The sequence below is a fragment of the Schistocerca nitens genome, chromosome 2 (genome assembly GCF_023898315.1).
Source record: "Schistocerca nitens isolate TAMUIC-IGC-003100 chromosome 2, iqSchNite1.1, whole genome shotgun sequence".
Lineage (NCBI taxonomy): Eukaryota > Metazoa > Arthropoda > Insecta > Orthoptera > Acrididae > Schistocerca > Schistocerca nitens.
In genome coordinates this window covers 977019590-977037576 of record NC_064615.1, presented here as the reverse complement: position 1 = coordinate 977037576, position 17987 = coordinate 977019590, and the positions used below count along the sequence as shown (strand labels likewise).

General features: G+C 43.0%; 1 protein-coding gene across 1 annotated transcript in view; it reads right to left on the bottom strand.

Annotated features, from left to right (window-relative positions):
• Positions 1 to 1974: 1974 nt before the first annotated feature.
• Positions 1975 to 17987, bottom strand: part of LOC126237306 (WAS/WASL-interacting protein family member 3) — a 48110-nt gene continuing 32097 nt past the window's right edge. Inside the window, exons 2-6 of the mRNA XM_049947264.1 lie at positions 13103 to 13335; positions 11108 to 11260; positions 7989 to 8289; positions 6041 to 6220; positions 1975 to 4295 (exon numbers count right to left, since the gene is read on the bottom strand). Of these exons, the coding sequence (XP_049803221.1) occupies positions 4095 to 4295; positions 6041 to 6220; positions 7989 to 8289; positions 11108 to 11260; positions 13103 to 13335 (1068 nt within the window). The 3' untranslated portion in view covers positions 1975 to 4094. The remainder of the gene's footprint in view (positions 4296 to 6040; positions 6221 to 7988; positions 8290 to 11107; positions 11261 to 13102; positions 13336 to 17987) is intronic.

Sequence of the window (17987 nt, the reverse complement as noted above, 5' to 3'; positions counted from 1 at the left end):
AGTGCTCAACTTGACATCTCTGTTGGTAGTGCTGTCACAATTGTTCACCAGTTGGGATATTCAAAGGTTTGTTCCCGCTGGGTCCCTCGTTGTCTAACCGAACACCATAAAGAGCAAAGGAGAACCATCTGTGCCGAATTGCTTGCTCGTCATGTGGCTGAGGGTGACAATTTCTTGTCAAAGATTGTTACAGGCGATGAAACATGGGTTCATCACTTCGAACCTGAAACAAAACGGCAATCAATGGAGTGGCGCCACACCCACTCCCCTACCAAGAATAAGTTTAAAGCCATACCCTCAGCCGGTAAAGTCATGGTTACAGTCTTCTGGGACGCTGAAGGGGTTATTCTGTTCGATGTCCTTCCCCATGGTCAAACGATCAACTCTGAAGTGTATTGTGCTACTCTTCAGAAATTGAAGAAACGACTTCAGTGTGTTCGTAGGCACAAAAATCAGAACGAACTTCTCCTTCTTCATGACAACGCAAGACCTCACACAAGTCTTCGCACCCGAGAGGAGCTCACAAAACTTCAGTGGACTGTTCTTCCTCATGCACCCTACAGCCCCGATCTCGCACCGTCGGATTTCCATATGTTTGGCCCAATGAAGGACGCAATCCGTGGGAGGCACTACGTGGATGATGAAGTTATTGATGCAGTACGACGTTGGCTCCGACATCGACCAGTGGAATGGTACCGTGCAGGCATACAGGCCCTCATTTCAAGGTGGCGTAAGGCCGTAGCATTGAATGGAGATTACGTTGAAAAATAGTGTTGTGTAGCTAAAAGATTGGGGAATAACCTGGTGTATTTCAATGCTGAATAAAACAACCCCTGTTTCAGAAAAAAAATGTGTTGAATTACTTATTGAACTGCCCTCGTATGATACCCAGGAACATCAGAAGAGATATTTTTTAGGTTTCCTGGTGAAATCTAAGTACTATGTAGATAGACGAAAATCGCCAATGAATTGTGAAGAAATAATAATTTTGAAAGATAAGTAACAGCTTCCATCATCACTGGAATAAAATGTTATTTGTTACAGATGGCATAATATGGAGGAAACAGGCCTCCGAGAAGCTAAAGAAGAGGAGAGCTCAAACAAAATGGCTGTACGCATGAAAAGGTATCATATTACCAGTACGATGACACTCATTACTTGTCTGCAGATTGTTCTGTCAGTTGGTCTTATGATACGTCTCGATTCATATTGCCAACATATGATCCTCGCCAGCTAACTGTAACGCCAAATGGACTCTGATTTAGTACCTAACTTATTTGCGACCGCCGCGAAGAAGTTGATTATACGCGCCTGCATCATAATTGTCTCCATTTTCACTGGGGCTAACGACTCAAAGGGCGACGACTATTTGTAATATGTTTATCGTCACATGCAGCTTCGTCCAGTGGGCAACATGGAATAATTAACGTATTATTATTCTTCCCACTCAGGCAAAGAATTGTGATACACAAACTGATGCACCAAAATGTCATGAACACATTGAATAAAAACAATTAAAATGTCGATGTTTCGGCCGTCTTTACACCGATCTTCTTCAGGGCGACAGGAATCGAATCTGGATAATGCTAACTAGTGGCAAAACTCGAGATTCGAATATTGGTCCAGCAGAGCACCTGGAAAATAACTCCTATACTTTTATCATAGACATGCATGATGCACTGTGTATCTCATCGTATATGACTGAGAAACATTTCAATAGATCGTATGTTTATAGTCTTAATGTGTAAACAAATACAAAGACATAATCTCTTCCTCCAATCCTGCTACTGTCTTCATGTTGTGAACGTTACTGACGGTGAACGAAACCATCCCACTATGTTATCACAGAAAATTGCAGCGTTGCTACTACCAACATTCGACTAATAAAATTCATCAGGCACAAGGAACTGTTTCTATGGAATGACACTGTCTATAGAAGGTGCAATGAAAAAATAAAAACAACAAAAAACACAGTTTTATTTAATATGGAAATATATTTCGAAACAAAATTTGTTTTCCATTTGTCAATTAACATTTTCGTCAAATAAATAGAGGAAAATTGTTGCATTCAAATTTATAAAAATATGACTATTATTTTTCAAAACATTAAAATCGGAACGTAACAATCTAATTTTCACACACAATACAGAAGTATTGAAAACTTTCTTACAATTGGAATGCTTCGACTAAAAGTGATAAATAACATCAGTCACACCCTAAGGATAACAGTCAATATTTAAAACAAATTTTGTATTGAACTTATTTGAAGCACATCAGGAAACGAATAACTGGCAGTGTTCCTGTGATTCGGAGGAAGGTTAAAGTTCTACAAAATAATAATTAGGTAAATATACAGTAGTCTAAAGCTGTAAGTTTGGTTTTAGTACCTGTATACCAAAATTGTTTAGCACTGTGGTACAATGTCATTTACATTAACAAATTTACCCATATAGTATACGGCGTTTGAGTTAATTCCGAAGCTGAGCATGCGTGTAATAAGTAAACGAGGAAACAAGTAGAGCATAAGAAGTCCGGAAATGTGAGTGATTAAAACAAATAGTGTTAGTGCATAGGAGACACTCAAGTTTTGCCGTTAATGTTTGAAAAGGCTCAGTAACTATCAGCGCGTATCACATAGTTATCTGGGGTGTTGTAAGATAGGCTGATTTTGTGTTCTATGGCTAAATGTATTAAAATTTCTGCACCAACTCCATAATGAAAAAGACAGATACATTGTAAGTTAAAGCAACTATACCTTTCAGTTATGTTATTCATTAAATAGTGAACACAGCCGAGACAGATGGAGATAGAAATATCGAAAATGCAAGGTTTGCTTTGCTACTACTAGTTGGTGTACAGAATAAGCGTAGGAAAACGTTCCAGATTGCAATAACAGGACACACTTTACATGTTTAAACTACTGAAGTAGATCGTTCACTGGATATCGAACGGATGTGGGAGGATAGTAGTAAAGTTACAGTGAGAAAGTCTTTGAAAGGAATTTGCGGAAAAAGTTGTTTTATAGGCTTTGAACCGTGGAAGAGGTTATTCCATGCCAATGAACGTAACACATAAGTACCTAAGAATAGTTAACTTTGCCGTATGAAAAGAAATTAGTCCTATCTTAATTTGTGTCAACGACGGAAATTAATTTTTAGTAGTGTGTTAAATGGGTACAGTAGCTCTATTGTCTATAGCTGTAACAAAACGAAGAGTATAAAGCCCATCAAGAAAAAGACAGAAATATTTTAAGTTTTGTAAGTTAAAGTACACATAAGTTTCATCTACCGAAATGCAGTATATACTAAACCCATATCAGAAAGACAGAGACACGAATATCATAAATGTATGGTACGCCCTATCACCAAGAATAATAAAGAACATGCATAAGAAAACTTTCTGTGGCCCAATATGAAGAACCCGTTTTATACGTTTAAACTATTAAGTAGCTTGTGAATATCCGTGAAAACAAATCTAGAAAAGGTTTTTGGAGTCGAAGAACCAGGAGAACTGATTATTGCATTTCAGGAGACATAAGGCAAAGAGAAAGCACGTGATTAACGTCGCTGCTTGTTACAAAATAACATTCACGATTCTTGGGATTAGCTTCAGAAACTACTTTCAGTAAAGTTCAACATATTAGTGGTTAATTCATGTGTAGAGTACGAAAAGACATTCAAGAAGGACTTTAGCATTATGTAATGTTAACAGAGAAAGTTCACAGAAATCACAGACACACTGCCATTCGTTCTTTGCTGGTCCTTAGGAAACTCGGGTGTTTGTAGGAAACGGAAGGCTATAGGAACATTCAGATATAATTACATTAAATGTGTAAGAGAAGGTGAATAGATAGATTAGGAATTTATTGTGCGTCTTATTGTTCGCACAGGCCTCTGTTGAAAACAGGGCGAAAATTGTATATGAGGACTGTGAAGTCTTTTCTTAAGCTCGCCTTTCAAATTGTACTACGGAAAAGTGTCTATAGAGTAAATCGTAGAAAGCGGAGATGTTGAAATGTCTGTACAAAAGAAAGGAGGAGAGGTTTGAGTACTGTACAAAGGTGGCACGCGCCCATAAGGGGGCGGCGCACTGCACTAATAGAAGGAGGAGAAGCTGATGTCTGTGAGCGGCGCGCTGTTGCTCTGCGGCAGAGCATAGTCCTTGGCCAGCTGGTCCAGGATGCCGCCTCCGGTTCCAGCTTGCCTCACCTGGGGGGAGGGCCTCGGGGGCGGCGGCGGGGGCGGGCTGTGGTACACCGGGGCGGGGCTGCGGTGCTGGATGGGTTGCGGTTGCGGCTGAGAACATATGATTCACGTAATAAAACACCATATTCAACATTGAGGTGACAATAGTCACGGGATGGCGATACACACATAAACAGATGGCGGTAGTAGCGCGGAAACAAGGTACACTACTGGCCATTAAAATTGCTACACCACGAAGTTGACTTGCTACAGACGAGAAATTTAACCGACAGGAAGAAGTTGCTGTGATATGCAAATGATTAGCTTTTCAGAGCATTGACACAAGGTTGGCGCCGGTGGCGACACCTACAACGTGCTGACATGAGGAAAGTTTCCAACCAATTTCTCATACACAAACAGCACTATACCGGCGTTGCCTGATGAAACGTCGTTGTGATGCCTAGTGTAATGAGAAGAAATGCGTACCATCACGTTTCCGACTTTGATAAAGGTCGGATTGTAGCCTATCGCGATTGCGGTTTATCGTATCGCGATATTGCTGCTAGCGTTGGTCGAGATCCGATGACTGTTGGCAGAATATGGAATCGGTGGGTTCAGGAGGGTAACACGGAACGCCGTGCTGGATCCCAACGCCGTCGTATCACTAGCAGTCGAGATGACAGGCATCTTATCTGCATGGCTGTAACGGAGCGTGCAGCCACGTCTCGATCCCTGAGTCAACAGATGGGGACGTTTGCAAGACAACAACCATCTGCACTAATATTTCGACGACGTTTTTAGCAGCATGGACTATCAGCTCGGAGACCACGGCTGCGGTTACCGTTGACGCTGCATCACAGACAGGAGCGCCTACGATAGTGTTCAAATGGTTCAAATGGCTCGGAGCGCTATGGGACTTAACATCTGTGGTCATCAGTCCCCTAGAACTCAGAACTACTTAAACCTAACTAACCTAAGGACGTCACACACATCCATCCACGACGCAGGATTCGAACCCGCGATCGTATCGGTCACGCGGTTCCAAACTGAAGCGCCTAGAACCGCACGGCCACACCGGCCGGCTACGATAGTGTACTCAACGACGAACCTGGGTGCACGAATGGCAAAACGTCATTTTTTCGGATGAATCCAGGTTCTGTTTACAGCATCATGATGGTCGCATCCGTGTTTGGCGACATAGCGGTGAACACACATCGGAAGCGTGTATTCATCATCGCCATACTGGCGTATCACCCGGCATGACGGTATGGGGTGTCATTGGTTACACGTCTCGGTTACCTCTTGTTCGCATTGACGGAAATTTGAACACTGGACGTTACATTTCAGATGTGTTACGACCCGTGGCTCTACCCTTCATTCGATCCTTGCGAAACCCTACATTTCAGCAGTAAAATGCACGACCGCATGTTGCGGGTCCTGTACGTGCCTTTTCTGGATACAGAATATGTTCGACTGCTGCCCTGGCCAGCACATTCTCCAGATCTGTCACCAACTGAAAACGTCTGGTCAAAGGTGGCCGAGCAACTGGCACGTCACAATTCTACTCTTGATGAACTGTGGTATCGTGTTGAAGCTGCATGGGCAGCCATCCAAGCTCTGTTGACTCAATGCCCAGGCGTATCAAGGCCGTTGTTACGGACAGAGGTGGTTGTTCTGGGTACTGATTTTCAATATCTATGCACCCAAATTGCGTGAAAATGTAATCATATGTCAGGTCTAGTATAATATATTTGTCCAATGAATACCCGTTTATCATCTCCATTTCTTCTTGGTGTAGTAATTTTAATGGCCAGTAGTGCAGCTTGGTGGCTGGATGGTAGTGACCGAGTAGGTACCTGTGGGCGCGGCGGCCTCGGCTGCTCGGAGTAGACGACGCCGCCCACGGGGACAGCGCCGGGCACCTGGGCGCGGGGTGGCGCCGGTCCGAGGCTGGGTCCGTGGCTGTGGCTGCGGCTGGGCGACGGCGGGCCGGCGGAGAAGCGCGGCGCAGGAGCCGGCGCGGGCGACTCGTAGAGCTGTGCAACAACACGTAGGTCAGTGGTACAGTCTCATTGTCTAATGAAGAATCCAATGCACATACTTCACTTCGTGATCCAATAACATTTCTCACGAAATACTGTTTTTTTACTTTTAATTACATTCATACAGTTATTATCGTATTATATGCTTATCTACTAATATAAAATGGATATAAAATGCTATTTTTAGTGAAACATCTTAGTAGTAAAATCAGGAGATACGTTTGGTGTGTTCATGTAGCTTAGACATTGATTATTATTATTATTATTATCATTATTGTTCTTATTAATGATTATTATCAGAATTAGCCTTTTCCTGCAGCTTCTCGTGTGTATGCGTTCGACGCATACACTGAACACACCTCCCCTTCTTTGTGTCTAACTCTTCCTCACTTGTTCACCTCATCCTCCAACCACAATCTCCTCTTCCCCACTCACTCTCTTTGTCTCTTTGTCTCCTCCTCCCCTCTCTTTGCCAATTTCCTCCACCTCTCCCTCTGATCATATCTTCCTCCTTCCCTACATCTGGCCATATCTTGCTCCCTTCTCTCTTTCCATCTCTGTCTCCCCATCTTTCTTTACCACCTGAGCACTACGCCTTTACACCTTCCCTCTGCCTTATGCATCTCCTCCTCCTCCCCTCTTTCTGTGCATATCCTCCTCCTGTCACTCTGTCCATACCCTCCTCTACCTAACTCCAACTGTTCCCAGTCATGCTTGTCAGCGCATGTAGCCCCTGCAATATAATTCAGTAAAGCAGCAGTTACCACTTCCACAACATATATGTCATGCAGTGCAGGGTAGAGATCAGAAGCTTGAAAATCATTTATTTGCCCCTGATGTACACACTGCCATGCAAAGCCACTCAATGAAGTCTGCTGATACTGCTTCAACACTACATGTCTGTCAAGCAGGACAACCTATACGTCATGGCCTGGAAAACAATTTTTTGCCCCTGGCATGTAGGCTGCCCCACCAAGCGGTTTTATTTGGCATGCTGATACAGTTCCCTAACATGTCTGTAATGCAGGGCAGTCTGTATGCCGAGGGTGGGAAGAAACATGTTTTTGCCCACGTCTCTGTTTCTGTTAGAACTGGGATGTTATAACACCACAGTGCTGATCCTCTTGACACCTGCTGTCTCTGTGCGTATTTTGGCTGGAATTGACCCAGGTATTCTGGAGAAGATCCTGAAGTGAATATTGAATATTAAAATATTACCCCACAGGGTGTCATGTACCTCTTGAGCAGTGAGTGACAATTAGTTGTGGTCGGCACACGCCATCCCTCATACCGGTCACTCCAGAGGTGTCAAGTCACCCTGCCCCTCCTCCAAATTGGGTAATGTCGCTTAATACATGGCTTCATTTTTCACTGAGCTCTTGCTGCGATGCCTCTGGCGCGCAAGTCACTATACGCCACGTTGTGACTGAGTCAAAGTTGAATAATAAATGTGGGGGTACTGGATCAAATTGAGGAAACAGGAAATTTATGGCACAATTTGAGTGAACGAAGCCACTGTCGACAGGGCACATCCCGAGACATCAAGGAATAGTTAGTCTGGTAATGGAAGTGCGTAGGGTAGAAACTGTAGTGGGAGACCAATGCTTGAATACAGTAAGCAAGTTCAAATGGATCTGGGTTACAGTTGTCACGCAGAGGTGAAAAGTATTCCACAGGATAGACTAGAGTGAAGACGTGCAACAAACCACTTTTTGGGCTCAAGACCACAACAACGATGGTGCAGTAAGGAGAACGCACGTACCTGCTCGAAGGACTGCGGCTGCCTTATGGGAGCAGGCCTAGGAGGCGGCGGCGGCGGTGGGGGCGGCGCGGCGCGCACCGGCGCGGGCTGGGGGCGGGGAGGAGGCGGCCTGGGGGCGGGCCTCGGGGGCGGCTGCGGCTCGTAGTACTGGCCGTCGTCGTACTCGGGCTGGTCGCTGCTCAGCGCCGACAGGCGGCCGCCGAGACCGCCCCCGCCTCCGGGCTGCTGCTTGCGCGTTGTCTCGTCCACCAGCGTGGGCGGCGCCACAGTGATGCCCTCTCCAGATGGCTGGAAGCCGAACCTGCACCAAGCGGCACCAATGAAAACAGCGATGTTTTGTATTATCACGTAATATGATACGCGAGTTGGGATGGAAGTCATAAAATCAAAGACGTTTTTCGTCGCGAAGAGATCTATTTACGAAATTTCAGTCATCAACTTTCTCTTCCGAATGCGAAAATATTTTGTTGAGCCCAACCTACATAGGTAGGAATGATCATCAAAATAAAATAAGAGAAATCAGAGCTCGAACAGAAAGGTTTAGGCGTTCGTTTTTCCCGCGCGCTGTTCGGGAGTGGAATGGTAGAGAGATAGTATGATTGTGGTTTGATGAACCCTCTGCCAAGCACTTAAATGTGAATTGCAGAGTAATCATGTAGATGTAGATGTAAATGTTGGGGCTTACACCTCCATAGCACAAGTCAGGCAGGCTGCGTACATGAAGTCGTTACACACGGCGTCTGCAGAAATTTTCCAGGAGAGGGAAAGATACGGAAATTACCATTTTTTATATAAACTGTTTGGTCTATAACTTTTCTTCCACCGCTTTTTATGCAGTTCTAGACTTCATTGTGAAAATCTTACAAAAAATTTACAATCGGAAGTACTGGTCATCTCTGACCAATACTTTTCATCTTTCGGGCAGAAAAAGGAATCCGAGGGCGGAAGAATTAAGCGTCTTTTGAGGAGATCTATGAATCGATTCAATTTTGTAGTTGTTTATATGACTGGAAGTGCTGGCCAGCCTTGCCGTGTGCCATTGACCGGAAAAGGTTGTAGTCACAGGGAGCAATTTCTGGAAAACACGGCGGGTGATGTAGGACATTCCACTTCAACATATCCAAGTATATTTTGACAGGTATTGCGACACAGTCGAGCACTGTCATGCTCCAAAATCACCTTTTAAAGACTATCGCTGTTTTGTGGCGGTTTATCTATCAGTGCTTGGCTCAATCGTATGGTTCGATTTCGGTAACGATCTCCTGTGATTTTTTCCATCGGTTTCAGTAGCTTCAAAAATCTGGGCTCGTAAGTTGACATATCCAGTCGAGAATACCTTTATGACGCAATCACAAATCGACTAATGTTTTGATGGCATTACGTTAACAAATGCTTAAGTTTACTATATGACAACATGCACACCACTTGCCGATACTCCCAGCTATTGCAAAACGGCGGAAGCAAAGTTGTCGACCTAATATACTGTTTTTCGGTTAGCTAAAGTTGGCAGAAACAGTTACACATTCAAGTTTTGAAAGATAGATTTCTTTGATACCTAAGTGGTAAGCATATTCTATTACTGTATGCAAATACGTATTATGATAATGAATTTTTACTGTAACGCTCAGGAACTACATCTTGTTATGATTACATCCAGGGTATCCAACGAGTTATTCATAAAAACATTTTAATTCACATGCTGATAGTGTTAGGTTGGCAATGAACAATAAAAGTATGGAATGCAAATGAAGTCTGAACGAACTGCAAAAGGAAAAAAAACGTTTCACAAGACAAAAATATCCAGAAAGAATCACCACAAAATATTCATAAACTGTAAAAACAGGACATAAACAATAAAAACGGTTACTCAATTGTGTGTCCATTCATAAAACTTCACCCTTACATTATTTTCATGCATTCTATTGTCTAGTGTTGATTAGCATAATTAAAGGTGAACTTAATGTGTTTAGAAAGCTATATCTTTTTGGGTTGTTTCGGTAAGACGGAATTAGATGAATGTAGGAGAATCTCCCAAAACCACCTTCATATTCTCCGGTAAAATCGCATTTTAATGGCCTTGGATTGAAGCAAGGCAGTCCTCATCTCCCCAGTTTGATACGTCATGTTCAGCCTTGTCAACTGAACTGCACGATTCGTCACTATGACTATAAGTTGCTCTGTGCCACACGCCTTAGAGTTTGACAAGCTCCCAATAAGAATGTGACAAGATGCGTAGGTAACCGATCTCAGATCCACAACCTGTGTGAGACTGTTAACATAGACTCACTCATAACTTAAAAGGGTAAAGGAAACTATCAACAATAGTTTTCTGTGACCGTAATTCTGCGAATTAAAATCAGTCTCACGTACAGTGATTATAGCTCTGTCAAATCTGTGCAGGTGTTCCGCCCATAAAGATCACGTTTTCAACACCAAGTGTGAAATACTTACAGTATGAACAATGTCTGCTCCCAAAACATCTGAAGAAAATCTTTATGATTTTTATTTGACGAACAAATAACTATCACGACTGCTACCCTATTTTACTAATTTAATTATTACAGTGAATCGTAATTTCAACATCATTATATTCGGAGGAAACCTAGTGCGTGTGATTCTTCTCTTCCGCCTTAATACTCATCTGTACTGAGAGACGTCACTTTACTCAACAAACACAGACTAAGCAGCGCTCTGTTTATATGTCTCTGATTTCATTAAATTCCATCCATGAGTTGAGTAAAGACAGATTGCAAATAATTTCAGTTTCAGATGAAGTCACAAGTGAAGAAATTACCGTAGTTACAAAGAGAGAGGAATGACGTTGTGAGAAAAATGAAGACAACAATAAAGACAGTGACATATCGATCTACAAGCTACGTATAGTTAATCGACATAATTCCGAATAGTAGGTGGATAAAAGATCTTGTAAATGTAACAAGTACAGGGTGGGCAAAATAAAACTGCCTGAGAAAATATTTCACGCGCCTTAAGGTAGACAGTCCAACTTACATCATCCGCGCGTGGGGTAGATGATGTAAGTTGGTTTGCCTATCTTAAGGTAAGTGAAATATTTTCTGAGACAGTTTTCTTTTGCACACCTTGCATATGAGGCAGCTCACCTGTTGGCGCCGTATTCCACAACTCGCACCTTGCCGTTGTCGTCGACGTAGCCGTACTTGCCCATTACCTCGCCTGTCGTCAGTTTGGTCTCAATCTTAAAGGAGCCGTCGGCTCCTTCGTAACCGTACGTGTATGAACCATCCTCGTTGTGCCTGAAACGTTATAGTAAGCTGTCTCTATAGATGTATCTTTACGGTTTTACGTAACTAATATTCGACTTTGTAAAGTGATGCAGTGTATTTACAATCCACTAATACTATGATGGTGAACACTACAGGGACAACGAAGAGGGAATAATAAGAATGTAGAACCAAAAAAGAAGTACACCGATTAAAGAGAATGTACTGTAGGGACACAGTCCTTCTGCTCTGCTCTTCAACCTTTATACTGCAGAAGCAGTGAAGGAAATAAAAGGAATTTTCAGATACGGTTTAAAATTCAGGGTGAAATGCTATCAATAATGACAGGCTGATTACGTTGCTATCCTTAGTATTATCTTTAGTAAGTAGATAAAACACAGATGCTGTCGAATGCAGAGAACAGAATATGACCACATAATATAGACTGACAGGAAACCGAAGAAAAAGTATCGAAAAACAGTGAAAATGAAATTATCGATAATTGTAACATAATACTGGGGACACTGTAGCGGCCGAAGTGAAGGAATTCCACTACTGCACCTGGGAAGAAAACTAAATCGTGACGTACGAAGCAAGGAGAATATAAGATTAGTTTAGGCAAAACAATCTATCAGTATATTAAATAGGGTTCATCTAGAAAAAGAAATTTGTGTGAATTTACGTGTGAATGACAGCTTTTTAGGGAAGTGAATCATTAACTGTGGCAAATCTGGGAAGGAAGAAGTTTGAAAAGTTTGAGGTGTGGTGTTACAGAAGGATGATGAAAAGTGGGCTTGTAAGCAATAAGAAAGTTGAAACTTCCTGGCAGATTAAAACTGTGTGCCGGACCGAGACTCGAGCTCGGGACCCCTGCCTTTAGCGGGCAAGTGCTCTACCATCTGAGCTACCGAAGCACGACTCACGCCCCGCCCTCACAAGTTCACTTCTGCCAGTATCTCGTCTCCTACCTTCCAAACTTTACAGAAGCTCTCTGCAAACCTTGCAGAACTAGCACTTCTGAAAGAAAGGATATAGCGGAGACATGGCTTAGCAACAGCCTTGGGGATGTTTCCAGAATGAGATTTTCATTCTGCAGCGGAGTGTGCGCTGATATGAAACTTCCTGGCAGATTGAAACTGTGTGTCGGACCGAAACTCGAACTCGGGACCCCTGCCTTTCGCGGGCAAGTGCTCATTCTGGAAACATCCCCTAGGCTGTGACTAAGCCATGTCTCCGCTATATCCTTTCTATCAGGAGTGCTAGTTCTGCAAAGTTCGCAGAGAGCTTCCGTAAAGTTTGGAAGGTAGGAGACGAGATATTGGCAGAAGTGAACCTGTGAGCGCGGGGCGTGAGTCGTGCTTGGGTAGCTCAGATGGTAGAGCACTTGGCCGCGAAAGGGAGGGGTCCCGAATTCGAGTCTCGGTCCTGCACACAGTTTTAATCTGTCAGGAAGTTTCATATCAGCGCCCACTCCGCTGCAGTGTGAAAATCTCGTTCTGGGATAAGAAAGTTCTCCACAAAATCGGCGACGAAGGAAAAATTGATTATAGGAAGGGATGGGATGACAGGCCGTAGGTAAGGCATTAGGGAATGGCTTCATTGGTATTAGGGACATCCATCGAGGAAGAAAATTGTAGGTGAAGGCAGAATTTGGAATGTGTACAACAAGTAAGTGAGGACGATCGGTGAAGGTGCGAGACAAGGAAATTGGTATAGATCAGGAGGAGGGGTGATAACTCACACACATGGGAAAAAGATAATTGTCATGTAAAGTGTCAAATGTTCAGGCTTGACAGGGATGCTGGGAAGATGATATTAAAGCTATATGTGCCTTCAGAGAGCGCCAGAGCGCCTCCCTTTGACTGGAGTGTGTACCTGTTGATCTGCTTGAGTATGGGCACTGGCGTGGGGCGCGCGGCGTTGGCGGCCGAGCTAGAGAAGGAGGAGCGCACCGGCGAGGACTGCTGCGGCGGCCGGCTGTACGAGCGCTGCGGGGGAGGCGGGGGTGGCGCGGGCCGGCTGGGGGCCGGCTCCTGGTAGTCCTGGTAGTCGCTGTCCAGGTAGTTGCCGTTGTACTGCGCCAGCGACGCCGTCGCCAGCAACAGCACCTGCAACGCAATCGATTGCTTGTCACTCCTCTGGTGCACACACTGCGACTGACAGCTGAAAGGCGGATTAACGGTCCTTAAGCGTAGTTTTTACACTACCATGTCAGTGCTGACTTGTGTGCATTATCAAAGTGGGAAACGTTTATGCTCAATTCATCCGAAGCTAAAGCGCTCCTGGGTGGTCACTATACAGGGTGGTCCATTGATAGTGACCGGGTCAAATATCTCCCGAAATAAGCATCATACGAAAAAACTACAAAGAACGAAACTCGTCTAGCTTGAAGGGGGAAACCAGATGGCGCTATCGTTGGTCCGCAACATGGCGCTGCCATAGGTCAAACGGATATCAACTGCGTTTTTTAAAGTGGGAACCCCCATTTTTATTACATATGAATGTTTTAGTTGGACCACTTTCTTCGCTTTGTGATAGATGGCGCTGTAATAGTCAAAAACGTATAAGTACGTGGTATCACGTAACATTCCACCAGTGCGGGCGGTATTTGTTTCGTGATACATTACCCGTGTTAAAATGGACCGTTTACCAATTGCGGAAAAGGTCGATATCGTGTTGATGTATGGCTATTGTGATCAAAATGCCCAACGGGCGTGTGCTATGTGTGCTGCTCAGTATCCTCATCATCCAAGTGTCCGGACCGTTCACCGGATAGTTACGTTATTTAAAGACACAGGAAGTGTTCAGCCACATGTGAAACATCAACCACCACCTGCAACAAATGATGATGCCCAAGTAGGTGTTTTAGCTGCTGTCGCGGCTATCCGCACATCAATAGCATACAAATTGCGCAAGAATCGGCAATCTCAAAAACGTCGGTGTTGATAATGCTACATCAACATCGACTGCACTCGTACCATATTTCTATGCACCAGGAATTGCATGGCGACGACTCTGAACGTCGTGTACAGTTCTGTCACTGGGCACAAGAGAAATTACGGGACGATGACAGATTTTTTGCATGCGTTCTATTTAGCGACGAAGCGTCATTCACCAACAGCGGTAAAGTAAACCGGCATAATGTGCACTATTGGGCAACGCAAAATCCACGATGGCTGCGACAAGTGGAACATCAGCGATCTTGGCGGGTTAATGTATGGTGCGGAATTGTGGTAGGAAGGATAGTTGGCCCCCGTTTTATCGATGGCAATCTAAATAGTGCAATGTATGCTGATTTCCTAAGTCATATTCTACCGATGTTACTACAAGATGTCTCACTGCATGACAGAATGGCGATGTACTTCCAACATGATGGATGTCCGGCACATAGCTCGCGTGCGGTTGAGGCGGTATTGAATAGCATATTTCATGACAGGTGGATTGGTCGTCGAATCACCATATCATGGCCCGCACGTTCACCGGATCTGACGTCCCCGGATTTCTTTCTGTGGGGAAAATTGAAGGATATTTGCTATCGTGGTCCACCGACAACGCCTGACAACATGCGTCAGCGCATTGTCAATGCATGTGCGAACATTACAGAAGGCGAACTACTCGCTGTTGAGAGGAATGTCGTTACACGTATTGCCAAATGCATTGAGGTTGACGGATATCATTTTGAGCATTTATTGCATTAATGTGGTACTTACAGGTACTCACGCTGTAACAGCATGCGTTCTCAGAAATGATAAGTTCGCAAAGGTACATGTATCACATTGGAACAACCGAAATAAAATGTTCAAACGTACCTACGCTCCGTGTTTTAATCTGAAAAACCTAACTGTCACTAACTGTTCGTCTAAAATTGTGAGGCATATGTTTGTGACTATTACAGCACCATCTGTCACAAAGCGAAAAAAGTGGGCCAACTAAAACATTCATATTTCTTTACGTACTACACGAATATGTAATAAAAATGAGGGTTCCTACTTAAAAAAAACGCAGTTGATGTCCATTTGACCTATGGCAGCCCCATCTAGCGGGCCAACCATAGCGCCATCTGGTTTTCCCCTTCAAGTTAGACAAGTTTCGTTCTTTGTAGTTTTTTCGTTTGACGCTTATTTCATGAGATATTTGGCCTGGTCACGATCAGTTTCGGGTATTCTTATCGTTTTTGACCCTAAATGGAACAGAATTAAGTTTATCTGCCTCTACAAAGCGTCTAGGAGTAATAACAGACGAAAACCTAAATTGAGCTGAGCACAAGGCTACGGTTTCCAAGCAGGCATTAACATATCTTAATCCTCCACAAAAACATAAAAAAATGATCATTCCCTTTGATTTTAAAAAGAAACTTGTGGAAACACATGTACTTTCAGTTGTTGGTTACAGCGATGTTCTCAACACAGCATTAACACTTTTTTCCTTTGGAGCGAAATCCTTTCTGTACCATGAGGAGAACAAAACAGTCTTGGTTATGATGTTGAAATTACTGTTTCTTTATTCATCAATGACTTCCGTTTCGCCTAAGTGAAGGCATCTTCAGAATGGCCGCTGCGTATGTTGTCGCAGGATGTAGAACGTCGCTTGCAGCATGTTTACCATTTGACAGATTGTACAGGCCTGTTCCTGCCTTGTACTCACTAGACCACGCTACAAGTCCCGGCAAGGTTATCAGACGTTATGCTTCTAACACATGAGGGGAGCATATATTTATCTCGACTATTTTCTTAGCACTTGACAAGAGAAATTTATTTTTGCGGATGTTGTATCCTCAGTATCCATAACTTGCTTATCAACATTTATCGGCCAATCTAAAGACGCGTTGAAGTGGGTGAAACACGTGTCACTGATGAATAAACATATAGTAATTTCAGCATCGTAACTATGACTGTTTTTTCTCCTCATTCTACCTACTGGTTGCTGTATCACCATGCCATTGAGTGGAAAACCTTTCTCTGCTCTTTCTATCACTCAACAACTTGTAACTCATTCATCGTAGCGAGAACCCTATTCTGGAACGATCTGCCTCACTTCGTCAAAGAACTAAATGACATCTCCACCTTTGAAAGAGAGTTAATGGCATATATACTAAAACAATAACAGTTAACCCTTACAACGTAGCCTTATATCCCATCGCGCCTTCCTCTGGTGCTCTCTATTTCAATTACTCTCGCTCATATCTCACTTCCTTACAGCTGTAAATACATTATGTATCGGGTTAAATAACGAAATTAATGTCCTCAAGTTCCTTTGAATGTATGTATCTATAGAAAGTTATTTCCCCAGATCTGAAAAAGAAGTCAACAACGTGTAGCAATACGCAAATGGGTACTTATGAGAACCGTAATAACCATGGCTGTATCAACTATTTTGCACAGTGGGAAAATGATCGTAAAGGAAATAACAGTGACGAAAAACCGAAAGTACTTACGAAGAATTTCTCAGATCTCTTACTGTACAATTGAAGCCGATATCAGTTTACTTGTGCTTGTTTCCAACAATCACTTTAAATCACGTTTATTCCTAATTTCATTACTGTTGCTGTTGGAGCTAATTTTCATAGTTTCAAGTATGAAATGTGCACTTGCTCTGGAACACACATTGGTAAAAACTTGTGTTTCTAAGAAAAGAGATGCCTTCTACCCTGATAAGCTCTACTTTCACTTGCTTTTCGTACAGTAACACGTTTCAGAAATGAGTATTGTTTATTCACGTAAACGGCCTTCACGAGGACATAGCTAGACGTAGATAAAAATGTAATGTCACGACGTGCAGGCAGTTGAAGGTATAGATTTCCCGCAGTATAGGAATGGTGAATGGGTTGCATGCACCGCAGGGGAAATTTGTGCTGCCTCAGAACGTCCTGGTTTCCTACAAGACTGACATCTGTAGAAGGAACTGTACCGTTACGATATGAGAAGTTTCATCAAAATCCGTCAGAAACGCGACAATCTTTGTTGAAATCTCTTCTGTCAGTCCTACCTGCTAAGAGTCTCAGGCTGATGGACAAGGTTCAAGAATCGGTACAACAGCCTGCCTGTAAACCACTTTTTTAGTGGATGAATTATTAAATTTCCTTGAGATTGTACCTATGAATCTGTCTGGCATCTGCTTTTCCTATTATTTGTTTTATGTGGTGATTCCACTTAAGGCCGCTCTGGATAGATACTTTACTATGGATGATGTTTCCAGTAATTTATCATCTATTGTGTAGTTGCAGGGTAGCGGACTTCATTTCCTCTGTATGCTCAAAATGTTACATTTACATATGTTACAGCCTTGAATTTTTTACCCATGGACTAACGAAAGAGTCAAAACCATCTGTTTTCCTTGTTCAGATTATTTACCCATGGTCTAACGAAACAGTCAAAACCAAGTGTTTTCCTTTTATTATTTTGTGGGGCTGTAACCAAGGTCATATTGAAAAGGTTTCAAATTATGTTAAAAGCTTGTTGGAAGCAGCTATCTGCTCATATTATCAAAGACAGGATGAGTATAATCTGACTAGTTTGCACTCTGTTAAAAGAAAAGCTAGTTTTTCAGGCACCTTTGTGATTATGACGCCATATCTCCTGCGCTAATGTGTCAAACTGTGATATAATTTTGTAGGTCCATTCAGCGGCATGTGTGGACACTACCTGGAAAATGTGTTGCGAATAGAGTTGGTACTAAAGAAGTAATAAACTAAAGCGTCATACTTGAGGCTGAAGTTTTAGTACTGGAAATGTAGTAAGCGATAAACATTTTTCCTTTCATT